Source organism: Pseudophryne corroboree, chromosome 3 (genome assembly GCF_028390025.1).
Source record: "Pseudophryne corroboree isolate aPseCor3 chromosome 3, aPseCor3.hap2, whole genome shotgun sequence".
In the NCBI taxonomy this organism is placed as follows: domain Eukaryota; kingdom Metazoa; phylum Chordata; class Amphibia; order Anura; family Myobatrachidae; genus Pseudophryne; species Pseudophryne corroboree.
Genome location: NC_086446.1, coordinates 433384818 through 433404601, shown reverse-complemented (window position 1 = coordinate 433404601; position 19784 = coordinate 433384818). Strand labels below are relative to the sequence as shown.

At 46.5% G+C, this 19784-nt stretch overlaps 1 protein-coding gene across 1 annotated transcript in view; it reads left to right on the top strand.

Annotated features, from left to right (window-relative positions):
- Positions 1 to 19032, top strand: part of LOC135055859 (trichohyalin-like) — a 158291-nt gene extending 139259 nt beyond the window's left edge. Inside the window, exon 4 of the mRNA XM_063960411.1 lies at positions 14698 to 19032. Within this exon, the coding sequence (XP_063816481.1) occupies positions 14698 to 15005 (308 nt within the window). The 3' untranslated portion in view covers positions 15006 to 19032. The remainder of the gene's footprint in view (positions 1 to 14697) is intronic.
- The last annotated feature ends 752 nt before the right edge of the window (positions 19033 to 19784 follow it).

Sequence of the window (19784 nt, the reverse complement as noted above, 5' to 3'; positions counted from 1 at the left end):
TGAGCTCCCGACGTGATACCCGATATGTTACGGTTCAGCCTAATTCTAGCTGCCAACGGTTCCATAATGAGGGCGAAGAGTAGGGGGGAAAGGGGACAGCCCTGTCGGGTGCCGTTACGTATGGGAAGAGGGTCGGAGGAGAGGCCATTAATTAAGATAGAGGCTGAGGGATTCTGATATAGCGAAGTAACGCCTTTATAAAAGGCGCCATGCAGGCCCATATTTAGGAGCGTCTGTTGTAGGAATGGCCAAGCCACCCTATCGAAGGCCTTTTCTGCGTCGAGGGCCACGATTAGCGTCGGGAGAGACTTGTCTTGTGCCAACTGGATGAGGTCAATGAGACGCCTAGTATTATCTGCGGCCTGTCTGGAAGGAATGAAACCGACCTGGTCGGGGTGAATAAGGGCGGGTAAGAATGGAGCAAGTCTATTAGCCAAGATTTTGGCGAAAAGCTTTAGGTCCACATTCAAGAGCGAAATGGGTCGATAGTTCTTCATCTCCATCGGGTCCCTGTCAGGTTTCGGAATGAGGATAAGGTTGGCCCTAGTGGTGGCTGCGTCGAATGAGTCCCCGTCTAGGATTGCGTTAAACAGAGATTGGAGCATGGGGAGTAAAGAGGTTGTAAATTTTTTATAAAGCCATCAGGGCCAGGGGCTGCGGTACGGCGTAACTGCTGAATGGCCACTGAAATTTCCTCTGTGGAAATAGGGGCATTGAGTGTCAATATGTCCGAGTCGGAAAGCTTAGGGAGTTTGCAAGTGGAAAGATAGTCTCGGAGTTTAGAGACGTGATCAGGATCGGTATCTAGGGTGGAAGGGAGATTGTACAAGGACGTATAATAATCCCGAAATTGGGCGGCCATTCGCGATGGATCAAACGTGGCAGACCCGTCCGCACAGCGTAGGGAAACGATGCGATTTTGAGTGCGTTTCGCTCTCAGTTTTTTGGCTAGCAGAGTGTCAGCCTTATCTGATTTCTCATAGAACCTCTGGCGTGCCCATAAGAGTGCCGTGACTGCCTTTTTGGTGAGGATTTGGGAGAGCTGTCCTTTAACTGCTAGGAGTTTGGAATACGTTTTCTTTTTGGGGCGGCGTTGATGCAGAAGGGTCAAGGTGGCAAGTTCTGTTTCTAGAACTCGGATCCGTTGGGCTTCAGTTTTCTTCTGGGCAGCCGAAAGGCTTATAAGGTAGCCTCGGATGGTGGCCTTATGTGCTTCCCATATTAGGGAGGGAGGGACATCTGGAGTCGCATTTTCCGCATAATAGTTAGCTAAGGCGGTGGCAATATCAGCAACGGTGCATTTTTTAAGCAGAAGAGATTCGTTTAGCCGCCAGAATCTGGTGGGGGGGGGGTGAGGAGGATGAGATCTCGAGCAGAACAGCAGAGTGGTCCGACCAAGAGATAGGGAGCGTCTGGGCACTGAGGAGTTTACGAGTAGTGTCCCGGTCAACGAACACATAGTCAATGCGGGTATAGAGGTCGTGAGGCGGGGAGTAGTGCGTGAAACCCTTCGCTGAGGGGTACAAGGTCCTCCAGCCGTCATACAGGTTATACAGTGATAAATGTGTCTGTAAACGCTTGGCCAGTTTGGCGGGAGTAGAAGCAGTAGAGGCGGGGCGAGATCTGTCATGAAGTGGATCCAGTGTGACATTACAGTCTCCACCAATTATAGTCATGCCCGTAGGAAGGCGGGACAGGCTGTCAAAAAAAGGCTGTAAATAGAGAACCCTGCTGCGCATTAGGGGCATATATGGAGGCCAAGATCAGGGGAGCTTGGTTATAGGAACATGAAAGGATAACGTAACGGCCCTGGGGGTCCGAGACAGTGTCATGGACAGTTATAGGGAGGCCTCGACGGATCATAATAGCGGTTCCCCTTCGTTTGGTAGGCATGTTTGAATAATAGACATGTGGAAATTGTTTGCAGGACATAGAGGGATGTGGGGGTTTAAAATGGGTCTCCTGGATTAGTACCACATCAGACTTTTGTCTGTTAAAGAATTGGATGGCCATGGCTCGTTTGGTGGGAGAGTTAAGGCCATTGGCATTAACCGATATAATTTTCAGGGTCATGGTGGGAAGAACTGTGGGCGCCGCAAATAGAGGGGCGGGATGGGACCGGTCCGACCATGGGGATGGAGAGGAGGAAAGGAGGAATAGAGGAGGAGAGAGAAGGGGAAAGAGTCTGTATGAGAATACAGAGGGGGAGAACCTTTTCCTATAGAAGGGCCAGGTTTAACACTAAAAGGAGAAACGCCGTCCTGGCGTATCCTTCGGGGGGGGGGACGTGGCTTTGTGACAGAACGATAAGTAGGGTAAGGAGGAGCATAGGGGAGGGAGAGGTTGTAATAGGAACGACCAGGTGACAGGGGGAATAAAGAGAGCTAGGGGGATCGCATTATTAAGATAAATAGGAGTAGGGTGAGCGGTATAGACGTAATGAGGGAGAAGGATAAAGCATGCAGTGGTGTCAGGTACTAAACCAACATCAGTCTTACCAGAAGATTCTGAACAGTAACAAATGAGCGCCATGTTAATCATGGACCAACATGAACAAACATGAAAACAGACTATAGAAATAATAAAAAAATTAGAAAAAAGGAAACAACTTGACACTCACGTGTAGCCAAGTGGACCGCGCCGCCCATGGCGTCACAGCCAGTCGGCCACGCGGAGGGCCTGAGTAAATACATGCGATTACGTAGCAAGTCAAGGTATTAAGGTATGCAGACTAGAGCATTCAGCAATTATACATATCACATTTAACAAGGATTGTATCATGGGGTGCCTGAGGGCAGTCAATTAGAAGACCACTCCGGGGCCGGGGCCCTTGGGCTTGGGATTGAGGGCGACATCTCGTCTTGGGTTGATTCAGGAAGATCTTCAAAGATGCCGAAAGTTTTAAGTAGGTCAGCTCCTTGTGTTGGAGTCTTGACTGTGAAGGTCTTTCCGTTCTGTGTCACTTGCAATAGGAAGGGGAAGCCCCATTTGTATTTTATGGAATGGGTCCGAAGAACTTTGGTGATGTGGGCTAGGTCTCTGCGCTTTTTGAGAGTGGAGGGGGCGAGGTCCTGGAACAACTGTAACTGGGAGCCGGCATAAGATACCGCCGGTAGACCTCTAGCCGCCATCATGACTCGCTCTTTGGTGGTGTAGTAATGAAAACGTATAATTACGTCACGTGGCGGTTGGGTCGGAGGCGGTCTAGGGCGGAGAGCCCTGTGGGCACGGTCCAGCTGGAGGAGGGCCTCGGGGACATCCGGCGTTAGTTGCAAAAAAAGGTTCTCCAGATACTCGGGGAGAGAGCTAGAAGCCACACTTTCGGGGATGTTGCGGACTCGGATATTATTCCGGCGATTGCGGTTGTCCATATCCTCTAGTTGTTCTTTGTACGCTTCCATATCTGCCCGAATGTCCACAAGTTCCTGCTCCACCACCGTTTGAAATTGGCAGACGTCGTCCACTTTGCGCTCCAGTGTATCTGTGCGGGAGCCCAAGTCGGCTATTTCAGATCTAAACTCAGATAAGACCGATCTCATTTCTGACTGGATCGTTTTCGTAACGATAGCCACCACATCCTGAGTGGTCAGTGGACTGCTGGAGGTGGCTACGTCAGCAGGGTCAAAGGATTGATCAGTTGATGGCGAGCTTCGGGTGGAGGAGCCGGCCTTTTCCCAAGCACGTAGGACACTAGCTTTAGGTATTTGAGAGTTCTTGCGGTTCTTTTGTGACATTGTAAATAAGGCGTTTTGTATCAAAGTGGTAGAATAATGCAATATGTACGGCAGAGCCCCCTGTCACTTCGTGGTCGTTATGCTTAAGGAGCCATAAGCTCTATGTGGGTCAGCGAGCGGGGAAAGGAATTTGGTTTGGCAGTAGAGTGCAGGTCACACTTGCAGATCGCTCCTGCGGCGGGTAGGTGGAATAAAGGCTATCTATACACCCGCAATGTAGGACCGCAGCTATACTTGCGGTTATCCGCCGGGTTCAGGGTGGCTGAGTGAGCGCTGGCTCCCAGGGAGTGGGCACCTCAGCTGGAGGTAATGTAAGCCGCGATGTACGGACCCCGCTGGGTCACTTTATATGCGGCAATGGGGGCCCCACAGTTTAGAGGCGGCTCTCCTAAGGCAATCCGGATGGGGTACAGCTCTACTTCAGGCAGGGATGGGGCAATAAATCCCCTGAAGACCCAGGGATTGCAGGAGCCTATTCAGAACACTTCTGGCTACCCTGGCTCGAGGAGGGACGGGTTTTTGAGGGCCCGCAGACAGGACGGTTCTGTCAGTTTCAGTCATTGGGCTCTGTGAATTAAGTGCCTCACGTATCCCAGGATCGGTGCGTGCATCGATGAGTGTGGGCTCCGAATTCTTCTGTCTAATGCAGCCCGGCAATCTAAGATGGCCGCCGGAGTGTATGCAGGCCTGGAGAGTGTCGGGTTAATGTTGTCCCCGTGTCCCGTGGGCAGCGTGCCCTCGTCAGGCGGGTGTCTGAGGAATTGAGGTAGGTTGGGGGACAGTGTGGGGTGTGAGCAGAGATGCCGGACACCGCTGTGGGTCCCGTTTCGGCCTCTGTCCGGACCCGGAGCTCGCGGTCGGGGGGAGGCGAAAATCGAGGTCCCGGCTTCTATTATCAGCGGAGGCCCCGATTACGCCTTTGATGTAGAGGCCCCTCGATTACAACCCCGCGTCTGGGGAGGTGTCCGCAGCCGTGAGTAGCGACGGGTGAGGGGGCAGGGGGCCGAGGGGTCGACCATCCAACCGGGAAGACCAGGCCGGAGACTTACTTGTATGGTGGCCGCCGGGCGCCCGTCCGTCCCGCCGCGGGCCGCCAATCTCCGGGTCCCCAGGCAGCTGGAGCACTCAGCTGGCGGTAGGGGGTCTTTCTCGACCGCGGGCAGCGGTTGCAGGCCGTGTCGGGCACTGAAGAGATCCCGCGACTCGATCCAGTAGGCCCCGGAGCCGTCGTCGGTACCGCGGGTAAATTGAGGCCCCGGCTTTGCGTGATCTGTAGGCCGCAATCCGCAGGAGCAGTTAAAACTGCTCCCCGATTCTGCGGCACCTTCAGGGGCTCGGTAGGGGGATCAGGGGTGATAGGGGGGACAATTGTGCGCCCAGGTGAGCTTATGGAGTGGATAGAGAAGGGCTTTATATCCCTGGGTTTGAGGAGCTCAGTAAAACTGCTGCTGTCTCCATTCACATCCAGGCCACCATTAAGATCTATTTTCAACTAACATATTCTTCGTGATCTGCCCGTGTTAGTTCTGTCTGACGACTTGACAGCAGTGGCGTAAGTAAGCCGCTAGGGCGGAACAAGGAGCAAAGGGGCAATGGCAGAAGATGCAAAAGTTTGCCGCTGGGTGGAAAGACTGGTCAATGCTATATTAGCGGTCTTCGTTCTGGATGTAAACAACGGAGAAATAGATTTCTTCTGCAGACGCGATCTCCATCCAGGAGAAATACAGTCGTCATCGAGAAGTTTTCACAGAAGTGACAAGTCTTTGAGGAGTGCCTCAATTGGACATGTTGGCGTCTCGCCTCAACGAGAGACCTCAGGGATATTGTTCCAGGTCAAAGGACACTCAAGCTATAGCAGAGGATGCCCTCGTGACACCTTGGGTGTTTTCAGGCGGTTTATGTGTCCCCTCCGCTTTCACTCTATCGGAAGGTGATAAACGTAAGAAGAACAAATGTTCAGGCGATCCTCATTGTTCCGGTCTAGCCAAGGAGGGCTTGGTATCCAGTTTTTCATGATTTACTCATAGAAGATCCCTGGCCTCTTCCTCTACGTGAGGAACTGTTACAGCAAGATCCGGGCGTGTATCAAGACTTACCGCAGCTGCGTTTGACGGTGTGGCCGTTGAATGCCATATCCTAGCACAAAAGGGTATTCCCAGTGAAGTCATTTCCACACTTCTTCAGGCTAGAAAGGAAGTAACGGCAAAGCCTTACCACCGTAGTTGGCGTAAATATGTGTCTTGGTGTGAATCCAAGAAGGCTCCTACGGAAGACTTTCAGCTGGGTCGTTCTTCTCCATTCTTTGCAAACAGGTGTGGATGCAGGCCTAAAGCTAGGCTCCATTTCAGTGCAGTTTTGGCCTTATAAATTTTCTTTAAAAAAAAAAAAAAAATGTGGCCACCTTTCCGGAAGTTCAGACTTTCGTGAAAGGAGTACTGCACATCCAACCTCCATTTGTGCGTTTTCTTGTGTCACACTGATTGGAACCTTTAGGAAAGGTTGTGTTAAAATTTCTCTCTTGAAGAGTGGTCATGCTATTGGCTTTGGCGTCCGCAAGGCGGGTGTCAGAAGTAGTGGCTTTGTCTCACTAGAGTCCCTGTTTGATCTTCCATGTGGCTAGAGCGGAATTGAGAACTCGGATAATAGTTCTGCCATAAGTGGTTTCTGTGTTTCGCAGAAACCAACCTATTTTGATGCCTGTGGTTACTTAAGCATTGGCTGACTCAAAGTCTCTCGATGTAGTCAGGGCTTTGAATATTTATGTCGCCAATTTGTCTCCGATTGGGGAAACAGAGGCTCTGTTTGTCCGGTATGCTCCCAGCATGATTGGGTGCCTGCGTCTATGCAGTCTGTTACACGCTGGATCTGTGATACGATTCGGCGTGCTCGTTCTACGGTTGGATTGCCGTTACCGAAGTTGGTGGAGACCCATTCTACTAGGAAGATGGGCTCTTCCTGGGCGGATGGCCGAGGAGTCTCGGCGGTTCGACTTTGCCGAGCGGCTACTTGGTCGGGTTCAAACACTTTTGCTAAGCTCTACAAGTTTGATACCCTGGCTGATGGGGACCTCATATTTGCTCAATCGGTGCTGCAGAGTCGTCCGCAGTCTCCCGCCCGGTCTGGAGCTTTGGTATAAACTCCATGGTCCTTATGGAGTCCCCAGCATCCTCTAGGACGTATGAGAAAATAGGATTTTAATACTTTCCGGTAAATCCTTTTCTCTTAGTCCGTAGAGGATGCTGGGCGCCCGTCCCAGTGCGTACTGTGTCTGCAGTTATTGGTTCTGGTTACACTCTTGTGTTTCTTTTCTGTCAGGCTGTTGCTGACGTTGTGCATGCCATGGCATGATGTGTCTTATTATTGGTTGTGTTGACACACTGGTTGTGTTACATATTTATCAGCATGTGGCTGTGTATTTTTTCATGCCATTGGCTGGTGTTCTATTGAATGCCACATTCTGCTGTATGTTCGTGGTGTGAGCTGGTATGACACTCACCGTGTTTAAACAATAAATTCTTTCCTCGAAATGTCCGTCTCCCTGGGCACAGTTTTCTAACTGAGGTCTGGGGGAGGGGCATAGACGGAGGAGCCAGTTGACACCCATTCAAAGTCTTATAGTGTGCCCATGTCTCCTGCGGATCCCGTCTATACCCCATGGTCCTTATGGAGTCCCCAGCATCCTCTACGGACTAAGAGAAAAGGATTTACCGGTAGGTATTAAAATCCTATTATATATATGCGTTATTGGCCTTTCTGCTTGCACAGTTACATATACCTCTTGACATTTCCATTTCGGAAAATTGTAAATTAGGCAACCATCCTAATTCACCCAAAACACACCCTGAACTACAGATATCATGTCTATTTACAGTGAGACCACAACACTTTTCCTAGCGGCTAAGCCTCTCTGTAAATAATCTGTGCAAATAATGACTCTTTGGATGTATGATACTGGTTTTATCTGCTACGGTCTACACTTTGGGGGGTATCCAGTTAGCCGCTATATTGCGGTTTGGCAATAACATCGCAAATGTGATAATTTATCGCCGCTAATAGGATACTGAATTATCAGGAATAAGTCTCCATAGGGTTTATTGTGGATTTCTCTTCACTAGCTTAGAGCTGATGATAAGTAGTGCAAGATCCTTATTTTAAGGTAAAATGTTGGGATTTGGTTCAGAACCTATTGGACACCCCCCTGAATGACTAATTAGGCACTTAGAAGTTTTGAATTATTTTTAATTAGCTAATAATATGTCATTTTTGTGGTCAAAAAATGCAAAGTGATAGAAATTGGGGTATAAGGTATGGAACAGGTATATTGGGGAGCTTTATGAGTTGGACAATTGTTTTTAGGATTGCAGGTGGGAGTAATCTGTCCGTTTCCACTTTTTAAAAATCATTTTTAAATGACCCAAATATATGCTTATACTCCTTTTTATGTACCCCAAAATTAATGAGAACACTTATTTTGTAGGAAAAAATAGATTTCTCTATCGTCCTAGTGGATGCTGGGGTTCCTGAAAGGACCATGGGGAATAGCGGCTCCGCAGGAGACAGGGCACAAAAAGTAAAGCTTTAGGATCAGGTGGTGTGCACTGGCTCCTCCCCCCATGACCCTCCTCCAAGCCTCAGTTAGATTTTTGTGCCCGGCCGAGAAGGGTGCAATCTAGGTGGCTCTCCTAAAGAGCTGCTTAGAAAAGTTTAGCTTAGGTTTTTTATTTTACAGTGAGTCCTGCTGGCAACAGGATCACTGCAACGAGGGACTTAGGGGAGAAGAAGTGAACTCACCTGCGTGCAGGATGGATTGGCTTCTTTGGCTACTGGACATTAGCTCCAGAGGGACGATCACAGGTACAGCCTGGATGGTCACCGGAGCCTCGCCGCCGGCCCCCTTGCAGATGCTGAAACGAGAAGAGGTCCAGAATCGGCGGCAGAAGACTCCTCAGTCTTCTTAAGGTAGCGCACAGCACTGCAGCTGTGCGCCATTTCCTCTCAGCACACTTCACACGGCAGTCACTGAGGGTGCAGGGCGCTGGGAGGGGGGCGCCCTGGGAGGCAAATGAAAACCTTTTTTGGCTAAAAATACCTCACATATAGCCTCCGGGGGCTATATGGAGATATTTAACCCCTGCCAGAATCCATTAAAGAGCGGGAGACGAGCCCGCCGAAAAAGGGGCGGGGCCTATCTCCTCAGCACACAGCGCCATTTTCCCTCACAGAAAGGCTGGAGGGAAGGCTCCCAGGCTCTCCCCTGCACTGCACTACAGAAACAGGGTTAAAACAGAGAGGGGGGGCACTAATTTGGCGTTAGAAATATATAAAAGATGCTATAAGGGAAAACACTTATATAAGGTTGTCCCTATATAATTATAGCGTTTTTGGTGTGTGCTGGCAAACTCTCCCTCTGTCTCTCCAAAGGGCTAGTGGGTCCTGTCCTCTATCAGAGCATTCCCTGTGTGTGTGCTGTGTGTCGGTACGTGTGTGTCGACATGTATGAGGACGATGTTGGTGAGGAGGCGGAGCAATTGCCTGTAATGGTGATGTCACTCTCTAGGGAGTCGACACCGGAATGGATGGCTTATTTAGGGAATTACGTGATAATGTCAACACGCTGCAAGGTCGGTTGACGACATGAGACGGCCGACAAACAATTAGTACCGGTCCAGACGTCTCAGAAACACCGTCAGGGGTTTTAAAACGCCCGTTTACTTTAGTCGGTCGACACAGACACAGACACGGACACTGAATCCAGTGTCGACGGTGAATAAACAAACGTATTCCTTATTAGGGCCACACGTTAAGGGCAATGAAGGAGGTGTTACATATTTCTGATACTACAAGTACCACAAAAGAGGGTATTATGTGGGATGTGAAAAAACTACCGTAGTTTTTCCTGAATCAGATAAATTAAATGAAGTGTGTGATGATGCGTGGGTTCCCCCCGATAGAAAATTATGGGCGGTATACCCTTTCCCGCCAGAAGTTAAGGCGCGTTGGGAAACACCCCTTAGGGTGGATAAGGCGCTCACACGCTTATCAAAACAAGTGGCGGTACCGTCTATAGATAGGGCCGTCCTCAAGGAGCCAGCTGACAGGAGGCTGGAAAATATCATAAAAAGTATATACACACATACTGGTGTTATACTGCGACCAGCGATCGCCTCAGCCTGGATGTGCAGAGCTGGGGTGGCTTGGTCGGATTCCCTGACTAAAAATATTGATACCCTTGACAGGGACAGTATTTTATTGACTATAGAGCATTTAAAGGATGCATTTTCTATATATGCGAGATGCACAGAGGGATATTTGCACTCTGGCATCAAGAGTAAGTGCGATGTCCATATCTGCCAGAAGATGTTTATGGACACGACAGTGGTCAGGTGATGCAGATTCCAAACGGCACAAAGGTGTATTGCCGTATAAAGGAAGAGGAGTTATTTGGGGTCGGTCCATCGGACCTGGTGGCCACGGCAACTGCTGGAAAATCCACCGTTTTTACCCTAAGTCACATCTCTGCAGAAAAAGACACCGTCTTTTCAGCCTCAGTCCTTTCGTCCCTATAAGAGTCATATCTGCCCAGGGATAGAGGAAAGGGAAGAAGACTGCAGCAGGCAGCCCATTCCCAGGAACAGAAGCGTTCCACCGCTTCTGCCAAGCTCTCAGCATGACGCTGGGACCGTACAGGACCCCTGGATCCTACATGTAGTATCCCAGGGGTACAGATTGGAATGTCGAGACGTTTCCCCTTCGCAGGCTCCTGAAGTCTGGTTTACCAAGGTCTCCCTCCGACAAGGAGGCAGTATGGGAAACAATTCACAAGCTGTATTCCCAGCAGGTGATAATCAAATTACCCCTCCTACAACAAGAAAAGGGGTATTATTCCACATTATATTGTGGTACTGAAGCCAGAAGGCTAGGTGAGACCTATTCTAAATCTAAAAAAATTTGAACACTTACAAAGGTTCAAATCAAGATGGAGTCACTCAGAGCAGTGATAACGAACCAGGAAGAAGGGGACTATATAGTGTCCCGAGACATCAGGGATGATTACCTCCATGTCCAAAATTTGCCCTTCTCACTAAGGGTACCTCAGGTTCGTGGTACAGAACTGTTACTATCAGTTTCAGACGCTGCCGTTTGGATTGTCCACGGCACCCCGGGTCTTTACCAAGGTAATGGCCGAAATGATGATTCTTCTTCGAAGAAAAGGCGTCTTAATTATCCCTTACTTGGACGATCTCCTGATAAGGGCAAAGTCCAGGGAACAGTTGGAGGTCGGAGTAGCACTATCTCGGATACTGCTACAACAGCACGGGTGGATTCTAAATATTCCAAAATCGCAGCTTTTTCAGTGGGATCTGCTGGACAAATGGTCCGGATCGCATCTTCAGATGCATCAGCGGATAACCCTATATCCAAGGACAAGGGTGTCTCTCCTGTGGTGGTTACAGAGTGCTCATCTTCTAGAGGGCCGCAGATTCGGCATTCAGGATTGGATGCTGGTGACCACGGAGGCCAGCCCGAGAGGCTGGGGAGCAGTCACACAAGGAAAAAATTTCCAGGGAGTGTGATCAAGTCTGGAGACTTTTCTCCACATAAATATACTGGAGCTAAGGGTAAATTTATAATACTCTAAGCTTAGCAAGACCTCTGCTTCAAGGTCAGCCGGTATTGATCCAGTGGGAAAAACATCACGGCAGTCGCCCACGTAAATAGACAGGGCGGCACAAGAAGCAGGAGGGCAATGGCAAAAACTGCAAGGACTTTTCGCTGGGCGGAAAATCATGTGATAGCACTGTCAGCAGTGTTTCATTCCGGGAATGGAAACTGGGAAGCAGACTTCCTCAGCAGGCACGACCTCCACCCGGCAGAGTGGAAACTTCATCGGGAAGTTTTCCACATGATTGTAAACCGTTGGGAAATACCAAAGGTGGACATGATGGCGTCCCGTCTGAACAAAAAACGGGACAGGTATTGCGCCAGGTTAAGAGACCCTCAGGCAATAGCTGTGGACGTTCTGGTAACACCATGGATGTACCAGTCGGTGTATGTGTTCCATCCTCTGCTTCTCATACCTAAGGTACTGAGACTTAGAAGACGTAGAGGAGTAAGAACTATACTCATGGCTCCGGATTGGCCAAGAAGGACTTGGTACCCGGAACTTCAAGAGATGCTCACAGAGGACTTATGGCCTCTGCCGCTAAGAAGGGACTTGTTTCAGCAAGTACCATGTCTGTTCCAAGACTTACCGCAGCTGCGTTTGACGGCATGGCGGTGGAACGCCGGATCCTAAGGGAAAAAGGCATTCCGGAAGAGGTCATTCCTACCCTGGTCAAAGCCAGAAAGGAGGTGACCGCACAACATTATCACCACATGTGGCAAAAATATGTTGCGTGGTGTGAGGCCAGAAAGGCCCCACGAAGAAATTTCAACTCGGTCGATTCCTGCATTTCCTGCAAACAGGAGTGTCTATGGGCCTCAGATTGGGGTCCATTAAGGTTCAAATTTCGGCCCTGTCGATTTTCTTCCAGAAAGAAGTGGCTTCAGTTCCTGAAGTCCAGAAGTTTGTCAAGGGAGTATTGCATATACAACCCCCTTTTGTGCCTCCAGTGGCACTGTGGGATCTCAACGTAGTTCTGGGATTCCTCAAATCACATTGGTTTAAAACCAGTCAAATCTGTGGATTTGAAGCATCTCACATGAAAAGTGACCATGCTCTTGGCCCTGGCCTGGACCAGGCGAGTGTCAAATTGGTGGTTTTTTTCTCAAAAAAGCCCATATCTGGTTGTCCATTTGGACAGGGCAGAGCTGCGGACTCGTCCCCAGTTCTCTCCCTAAGGTGGTGTCAGTGTTTCACCTGAACCAGCTTATTTTGGTGCCTTGCGCCTACTAGGGACTTGGAGGACTCCAGATTGCTAGATGTTGTCAGGGCCCTGTAAATATAGGTTCCAGGACGGCTGGAGTCAGGAAAACTGACTTGCTGTTATCCTGTATGCACCCAACAAACTGGGTGCTCTTGCTTCTAAGCAGACTATTGCTAGTTGGATGTGTAATACAATTCAGCTTGCACATTCTGTGGCAGGCCTGCCACAGCCAAAATATGTAAATGCCCATTCCACAAGGAAGGTGGGCTTATCTTGGGCGGCTGCCCGAGGGGTCTCGGCTTTACAACTTTGCCGAGCGGCTATTTAGTCAGGGGCAAACACGTTGGTAAAATCCTACAAATTTGATACCCTGGCTAAGGAGGACCTGGAGTTCTCTCATTCGGTGCTGCAGAGTCATCCGCACTCTCCCGCCCGTTTGGGAGCTTTGGTATTATCCCCATGGTCCTTTCAGGAACCCCAGCATCCACTAGGACGATAGAGAAAATAAGAATTTACTTACCGATAATTCTATTTCTCGAAGTCCGTAGTGGATGCTGGGCGCCCATCCCAAGTGCGGATTATCTGCAATACTTGTACATAGTTACAAAAATCGGGTTATTATTGTTGTGAGCCATCTTTTCAGAGGCTCCGCTGTTATCATACTGTTAACTGGGTTCAGATCACAGGTTGTACAGTGTGATTGGTGTGGCTGGTATGAGTCTTACCCGGGATTCAAAATCCTTCCTTATTGTGTACGCTCGTCCGGGCACAGTATCCTAACTGAGGCTTGGAGGAGGGTCATGGGGGGAGGAGCCAGTGCACACCACCTGATCCTAAAGCTTTACTTTTTGTGCCCTGTCTCCTGCGGAGCCGCTATTCCCCATGGTCCTTTCAGGAACCCCAGCATCCACTACGGACTCCGAGAAATAGAATTATCGGTAAGTAAATTCTTATTTTCTGTCATTTTTCAGCATTTAAAAAAAAAAATGCATATAACAGCCATTTGACCTGATTTAATGACACCTATTAGTTATATTATGGCCACTAATAGACTTCTATAACATTTTCTGATATTAGTTTAGCATTTTTGGGGGTACAGGCAGATTTCACTATTTTTTCTTATGCTTTTACCGGCTACAATTATGGCGTGAATCCCGTGTTAGCCGTGATTGCGGCTAATTGGACACCCCCCTTTGTAGGATAAAGGTGACCATTTACATGCAGATGTTGCTGTTTAGCACAAGCAACTAGATGCATGTCCAAATTGGGCCAAATTTCTGGATCCTTTGTGGCCTAATTAGTGGTTACCCCCTTTGTATATACCAGGGCTATTCAACATGTGACCCTCAAGCTGCTGTGTCACATCCCAGCATGCACTGCCACAGTTTAAGCATGCCCTAATAGCAAAACTGTGGCACGTAATGCTGGGATGTGTAGTTCCACAACAGCTGGAGGACTGGGTAGTAATCGAGGTTGAATAGAGGCAAAATGCCCATCGTGTTCAACCTGTATTATGTTGAGTTGATTATAATGTTGAATATCCCTGTTATACACTGTCATGTTATGCCAACTAACCACATTTTCCACCAATGCCAGATAACACTCATTTTTGAAAAACATTGGTTGGGTTGGCAGTTGTATTTTGCAGTTTGTAAAGCACTCCCCACAATGACCTCACAGTACATAAGACATGTAAAAGCATCACTGTATTTGTAAAAGTGCTATATGTGTAAGTGATAAGTGATTCCAAACAACATCTGATTCGGTGCTGTTAGGTGATTAGGATTAGTGAATGACCACAACCTGACCTGCATTTTTATGTAGTGGCATTAAAACTTTTATTTATCAAATAAGTCAATTCATGAAGCAGTGAAAAGAGTGGAGAAGTGAGCCAGTGGAGAAGTTGCCCATGGAAACCAATCGGCTTTTAAGTAACATTTGTCAAGTTCATTCTATAAAATTATATGTGACAGCTGATTGGTTGCCATAGGCAACTTCTCCATCGGCTCACTTCTCCACTCTTTTCACTGCTTCATGAATAGACCCCTTGTATTTATTACTGTCAATATTTAACCCTGTACCAAATTACCTTTCAGTTATGGAATCCAAAATCGAAGAAAACAATATGGGGGAGAGACTGACCAGGAAGCAGGAGTGTGAAGGATGCTGCAGTGCATACGCTCGGATTCTGCAACACCTGGAGCGGCGAGCTGAAGCGGAGCAGCGTCTGCGGGAAGAGGAGCTAGCGCTACGTCGAGAAGAACTGCAGCTACAGAGAGAGAGAGCAGCATTGGAGAGAGAGAGGCAGGAGGCTGAGCGTAGAGAGAGGGAAAGAAGGTTTGAACTAGAAAGAGAGGAGAGGCAGGTCATATTGGAAATATTGAGAGAGAAGATGATTAAGTGACAGTGACAAGTCTGTTACAAAAATACACTAGTGAAAGGCAGATATACTGAGAAAGACAGGACCAGTGAGTGTGTCTGTGTAGCAGGGTCACAGATAGGGAAAGCAGATCACGCTGGTTTTAGTGCAAGGAGGGGGAGGTGAGAAACTTAATGTAGATGACAAGACAAAGCAAAAATGAAACACAAAAAGAAACAAAAACTAGAAAATAAAGCAAAACCTGCTCAATGAAATGGAACAGTGTGAAATAGTATTACAGGTGTATCAATGTCAAGAGTGCGAGGGAGAGGACACAGAGAAAGTAACTAAATAGTAATAGACTATATGTATTTTGAATTTACTGTAACTAAGAACAAGAAAGTGACAGGAATAAAGGGACCAGGTTTTAGCTCTTACTGCTAGTAAAAGAATAAAACCACAGAATGCTGACCCCAAGAACACACCTCGCCAAAATATGTATGTACAGAATTATATATAGTTATTTTGATAGAGGCATATATTTCAGCCACCTCTGTTATGGGTCATAGGGTCGACCTGAGTAACATAGACAGTCATTAGGTTGACATCAAAAGGTCGACAGACACTTGGTTGATATGGCAAAAAGGTCGAATTGTAAACAGTCGACACATGAAAATGTCGATGTTAGTTTATTAATGTGGCATTCACTCCGTAAAGTGGCCAGGAACCCGAATTAGTGTACCGCGTGATGCGAGCAAGGTGCCTTGTTCCGCTGCGCTTGGCACAGATTACTATTCCCAATCGGAGTCCTTGTGGATGGTAAAGTATGAAGGATTGAAAATGAAAGAAAATTGTAAAAAAAACTCATGTTGACCTTTTGTCCATGTCGACCTAATGCATGTTGACCAATAGTGGCTGACCTAATGACTGTCGTCCTTAGTTATGTCGACCTAGCATCCGGATACCCTCTGCACAGGCACTGAGGTGACTGAACTACTCCATAAAGTTTTTTAAAATATGTAAATATTGTATATATTTTATTTTATGCGTAACAGACTAATAAATATATACACTGTTATGAATTTTCTCTGAAAAATTAACCAGGTATGTGTCAAGTGGTAACAGAAAATATTTGTTAAAACGTGAGTTACTGTTTATGTGTTTCCCTCTGAGTTACACATTTTACTGTTACCCAGTTCAGGGGAAAACCTTGTTTCAGATGGCACATTACTAATAGAGGCAGAGATAAGGGTCTCACCTCATAGCCCGAATCTCTTTTCTCTACCTCTCCATCTCCTGGAACCTTGATCTCCGTGACTGATATGACTAGTGGAATAGGTATAAGAAAGTAATAGAAATTACTATCAACTCTACTTACAGTTTTAGTAATTTCACTCATCATGTAGCGAACACAAGGGAAGGCACGTGAATGGAATGTCATACTTCCTGCAATCAGGGATTGTAGTGTGAGTACAGGAGGTCCTATGGAGTGGTGGGATGCTGAGGAGCTGTGGATGTCAATAGCCATTCTAAGTACACACTGAGATATTCTATTGTATTGAAATGTTGTTCTATACCCCTTTCACACACAAAATGAAATTACCGGGTGAAGAAGTTCTACCTGGTAATTTCACGAAAAACACGGGTCCTTTTTCTGTGTGAAACGGTCAACTCGGGTTGAAATTCCCGAGATTTCGACCCAGGAAGTTACTAGGGTTGGAGACACGGGAATTTCAACTCAGGTTGACCCTTTCACACAGACAAAAACCCGTGTTGATCCGCAAATTACTGGGTCGAAATCCTAGACTCGGTAATTTGCTTCTCTGTGAGAGGGGAGGTAAGACAGAACCTGGCAACACGAACTGTCACTGAAATGCAAGATAATTGCTGGGCTTTCTGTCTGAAAAGGGTATTAGTGACTGGTTTGTGTGCTGCACATAAACCGATGACTAGTACATACTCTTTAGTTTAACATGTAGATTACGCTGTTCCATGACTTGAAACAATGTAAAGCAAATTAGCTTTATATATATGAAATGAAGGTAGAAACCTCTTTAGAGAGCGTACTTCATGATGCTTACGTGCAATTTGGATGCATGTAAACGGGATCTAGTTGGTAACTCAACGTTTAGGATGCCGGCGACCAGAACATAGGCATTGGTATCACAACAGCCAGAATCCCTGGAGGGATAGCGTTAATCTGAGGGAGGGGAGGGCTAGGGTTATTCTGTGGAATGGTTAGGCTGCAGGGAAGGTTAGGGTTAGTTAACCTTCCAAAAAGTGTCGGTAATCTGACCGTCTGGATGCCACTGTCGGTATTTTTACCACCGGCATCCTGACTGTCAGGATCCCGTACCCAACCCATTAAACCGTGTATACACTAGTCTAGGGCATCTTCTGTATCTATACATTAAATGTAAATAATTGCATTGAGACATGGAACACAGGATCCAGTTGTTCTTTTATACAATGATCTTGTTTTTTTTTTTTTTTTCTGTTTCATTATTGATAAGTACACTGAAAGCTTAAAATGTTTGCATAAGAACATAATATGGACCAAACAAACCCACAAAGTAATACCGATTGCGGACATTGTTACAATTGCTTAGAGGGGTATTGGGTTTCAACAAAATAAAAATATTTTTTATTTTATTTATGGAGATGATTTAAATAATGTTGGAACTCGTTACATAATTTTGTAACCTAACATTCTACTCAGTCTTCATTACTTAGGGGGTATCCAATTAGCCATGATTCGCGATCACGGTTAATGTTATCACACCTATCTTCCGAAAAATCGGGTTATCGCAGCCTGCCCGCTCCCGTTTATCTCACCTATCCTATTCCAAAACAGCGATGACGGGAATTGCGCGATAATTCTAGCCGGCAAAAGCTGAGATAAGTATAAGAGAAAGTGGGGAAATCTGTCTGTACCCCCCAAAAAGACAAACTAACACAGGAAAATGTTATAGAAGTCTATTAGTGGCCATAATAAAACTATTTGGTGTAATTAAATTGGGTCAAATGGCTGTTATATGTCTTTTTTTTAAATGTGAAAAAATTATAGAAAGCAAGTTTTTTTTTCAGCAAAATAAGTGCTCTCATTAAATTAGGGGTACATTAAATTGGTATAAGCATATATTTGGGTCATTTTAGGGGACTGAAAAAAAAAAGTGGAAACAGACCGATTACTCCCACCTGCAACTCTAAAAGCACTTGTCCCACTCATTAAGCACCCTAGTATACCTGTCACATACCTTGAACCCCAGTCTCAATCACTTTAAAAAAAATTGTCCCCAAAAATGACGTCATTATTGGCTAATTAAAAATAATTCAAAACTTCTACGTGCCTAATTAGTCATTCAGGGGGGTGTCCCAGGGGTTCAGAATCAAGTCCCAACATTTTTACCTTAAAATAGGGATTTTGCACTACTTATCACCAGCTCTAAGCTGGTGAACAGAAATCTGCGATAATTTATTGCCGCTAATAGGATACAAATTATCGCATTTGCGATCATTTTTCACGAAACGGCGATATCGCAGCTAATTGGATACCCTTCTTAGTGTTATCTGTTGCTTTATGGGTACATAACCATTTGAAATTTATTTGATGCTATCATGTGTTCAGCTGCATTCACCTAATAGTGGTTACAGTTTAAACTGGTCTAATCCTATAGATCTTTATGTCATCTGTCCTGTCTACGATCATTGACATTTGTTACATAACCTAGTTGGACCTGAATGCTGCTTGGAGTATGTTTGGTTCGGACTTCACATTAAAACAGTGACCTCTGTCATCAATCCGATTAAGCTGTGGTGACTATATGGTGAATACAGTTGAATACCTATGCGTATTGGGAGAGGGGTGGGTACAAGAGAAGCAATTAGGGTATGTACCCTAAAACAAGTTAATACAGTTACGTATTTTGTTGTTGTCATGTCTCCATGAGGTTTGCACAGGACAAATAACGTGTAATGTTTGGTTATTAGGGAAATAGTCATTTAATACGTTAGGCTTTTATGGATCTACAGTTTACATACATTACTTTTTTCATATGACTAAAATAAATAAAAGGCTAAAAAAAATATATATAAATCTGAGTCTTCTTTTGTCAAAGAGTAATGAAACATTTATTCCAAGTCCGTTTAGATTGGTAAAACCCCAATGCGGTATGGAAGTAGTCCGTCTTCCAGGACTGTATTGTAAAAATGCCAGGGAAAACACAAACAGACATTGGGACTTAGGTTTCAAGAACAGATGCTAAGTGTCAGTCACTGAGAAGAGGTGACAAGCCATCTAGTAGATATGCAGCAAAGTCTATAGTGTAATGCTGGGTTAACACTTGTAGATATATCTGCAGATCAGTTGATCTGCGGGTATATCTACAGACGGACCGGGCAGTGTTTTGTGCAAACACACTGCCTGATCTGTTGGGACTGAAGTCACGAACTGGGCGGGCATGTAAATGCGCCCACCCAGTTGTGCTGTCAATCACCGCCGGCATCTGCAGCACGTATATGGGCGGTTGGCTGACTGCCTGTACACACAGAACTATGCGTCAATATATCGTTAGATATAATGCCCGCCAGCTGTGCGGCAGGGCCAACGCGATATGTCTGTGAACGGCGGCGTTCACAGACATATCTCTCATACACACTGGCCGATGGACCTGCGATATATCGCCCAGTGTGTACACACCAGTAGACAAAACAAAAGAACCCCAAGTAAAAAGATATAAAAACAAACAAAGCTCATTTGAAACACAATTGTCCTTGTTCTTCAAAAGCCACATTTACACAAATCCACTTTAGGCACAATACCCA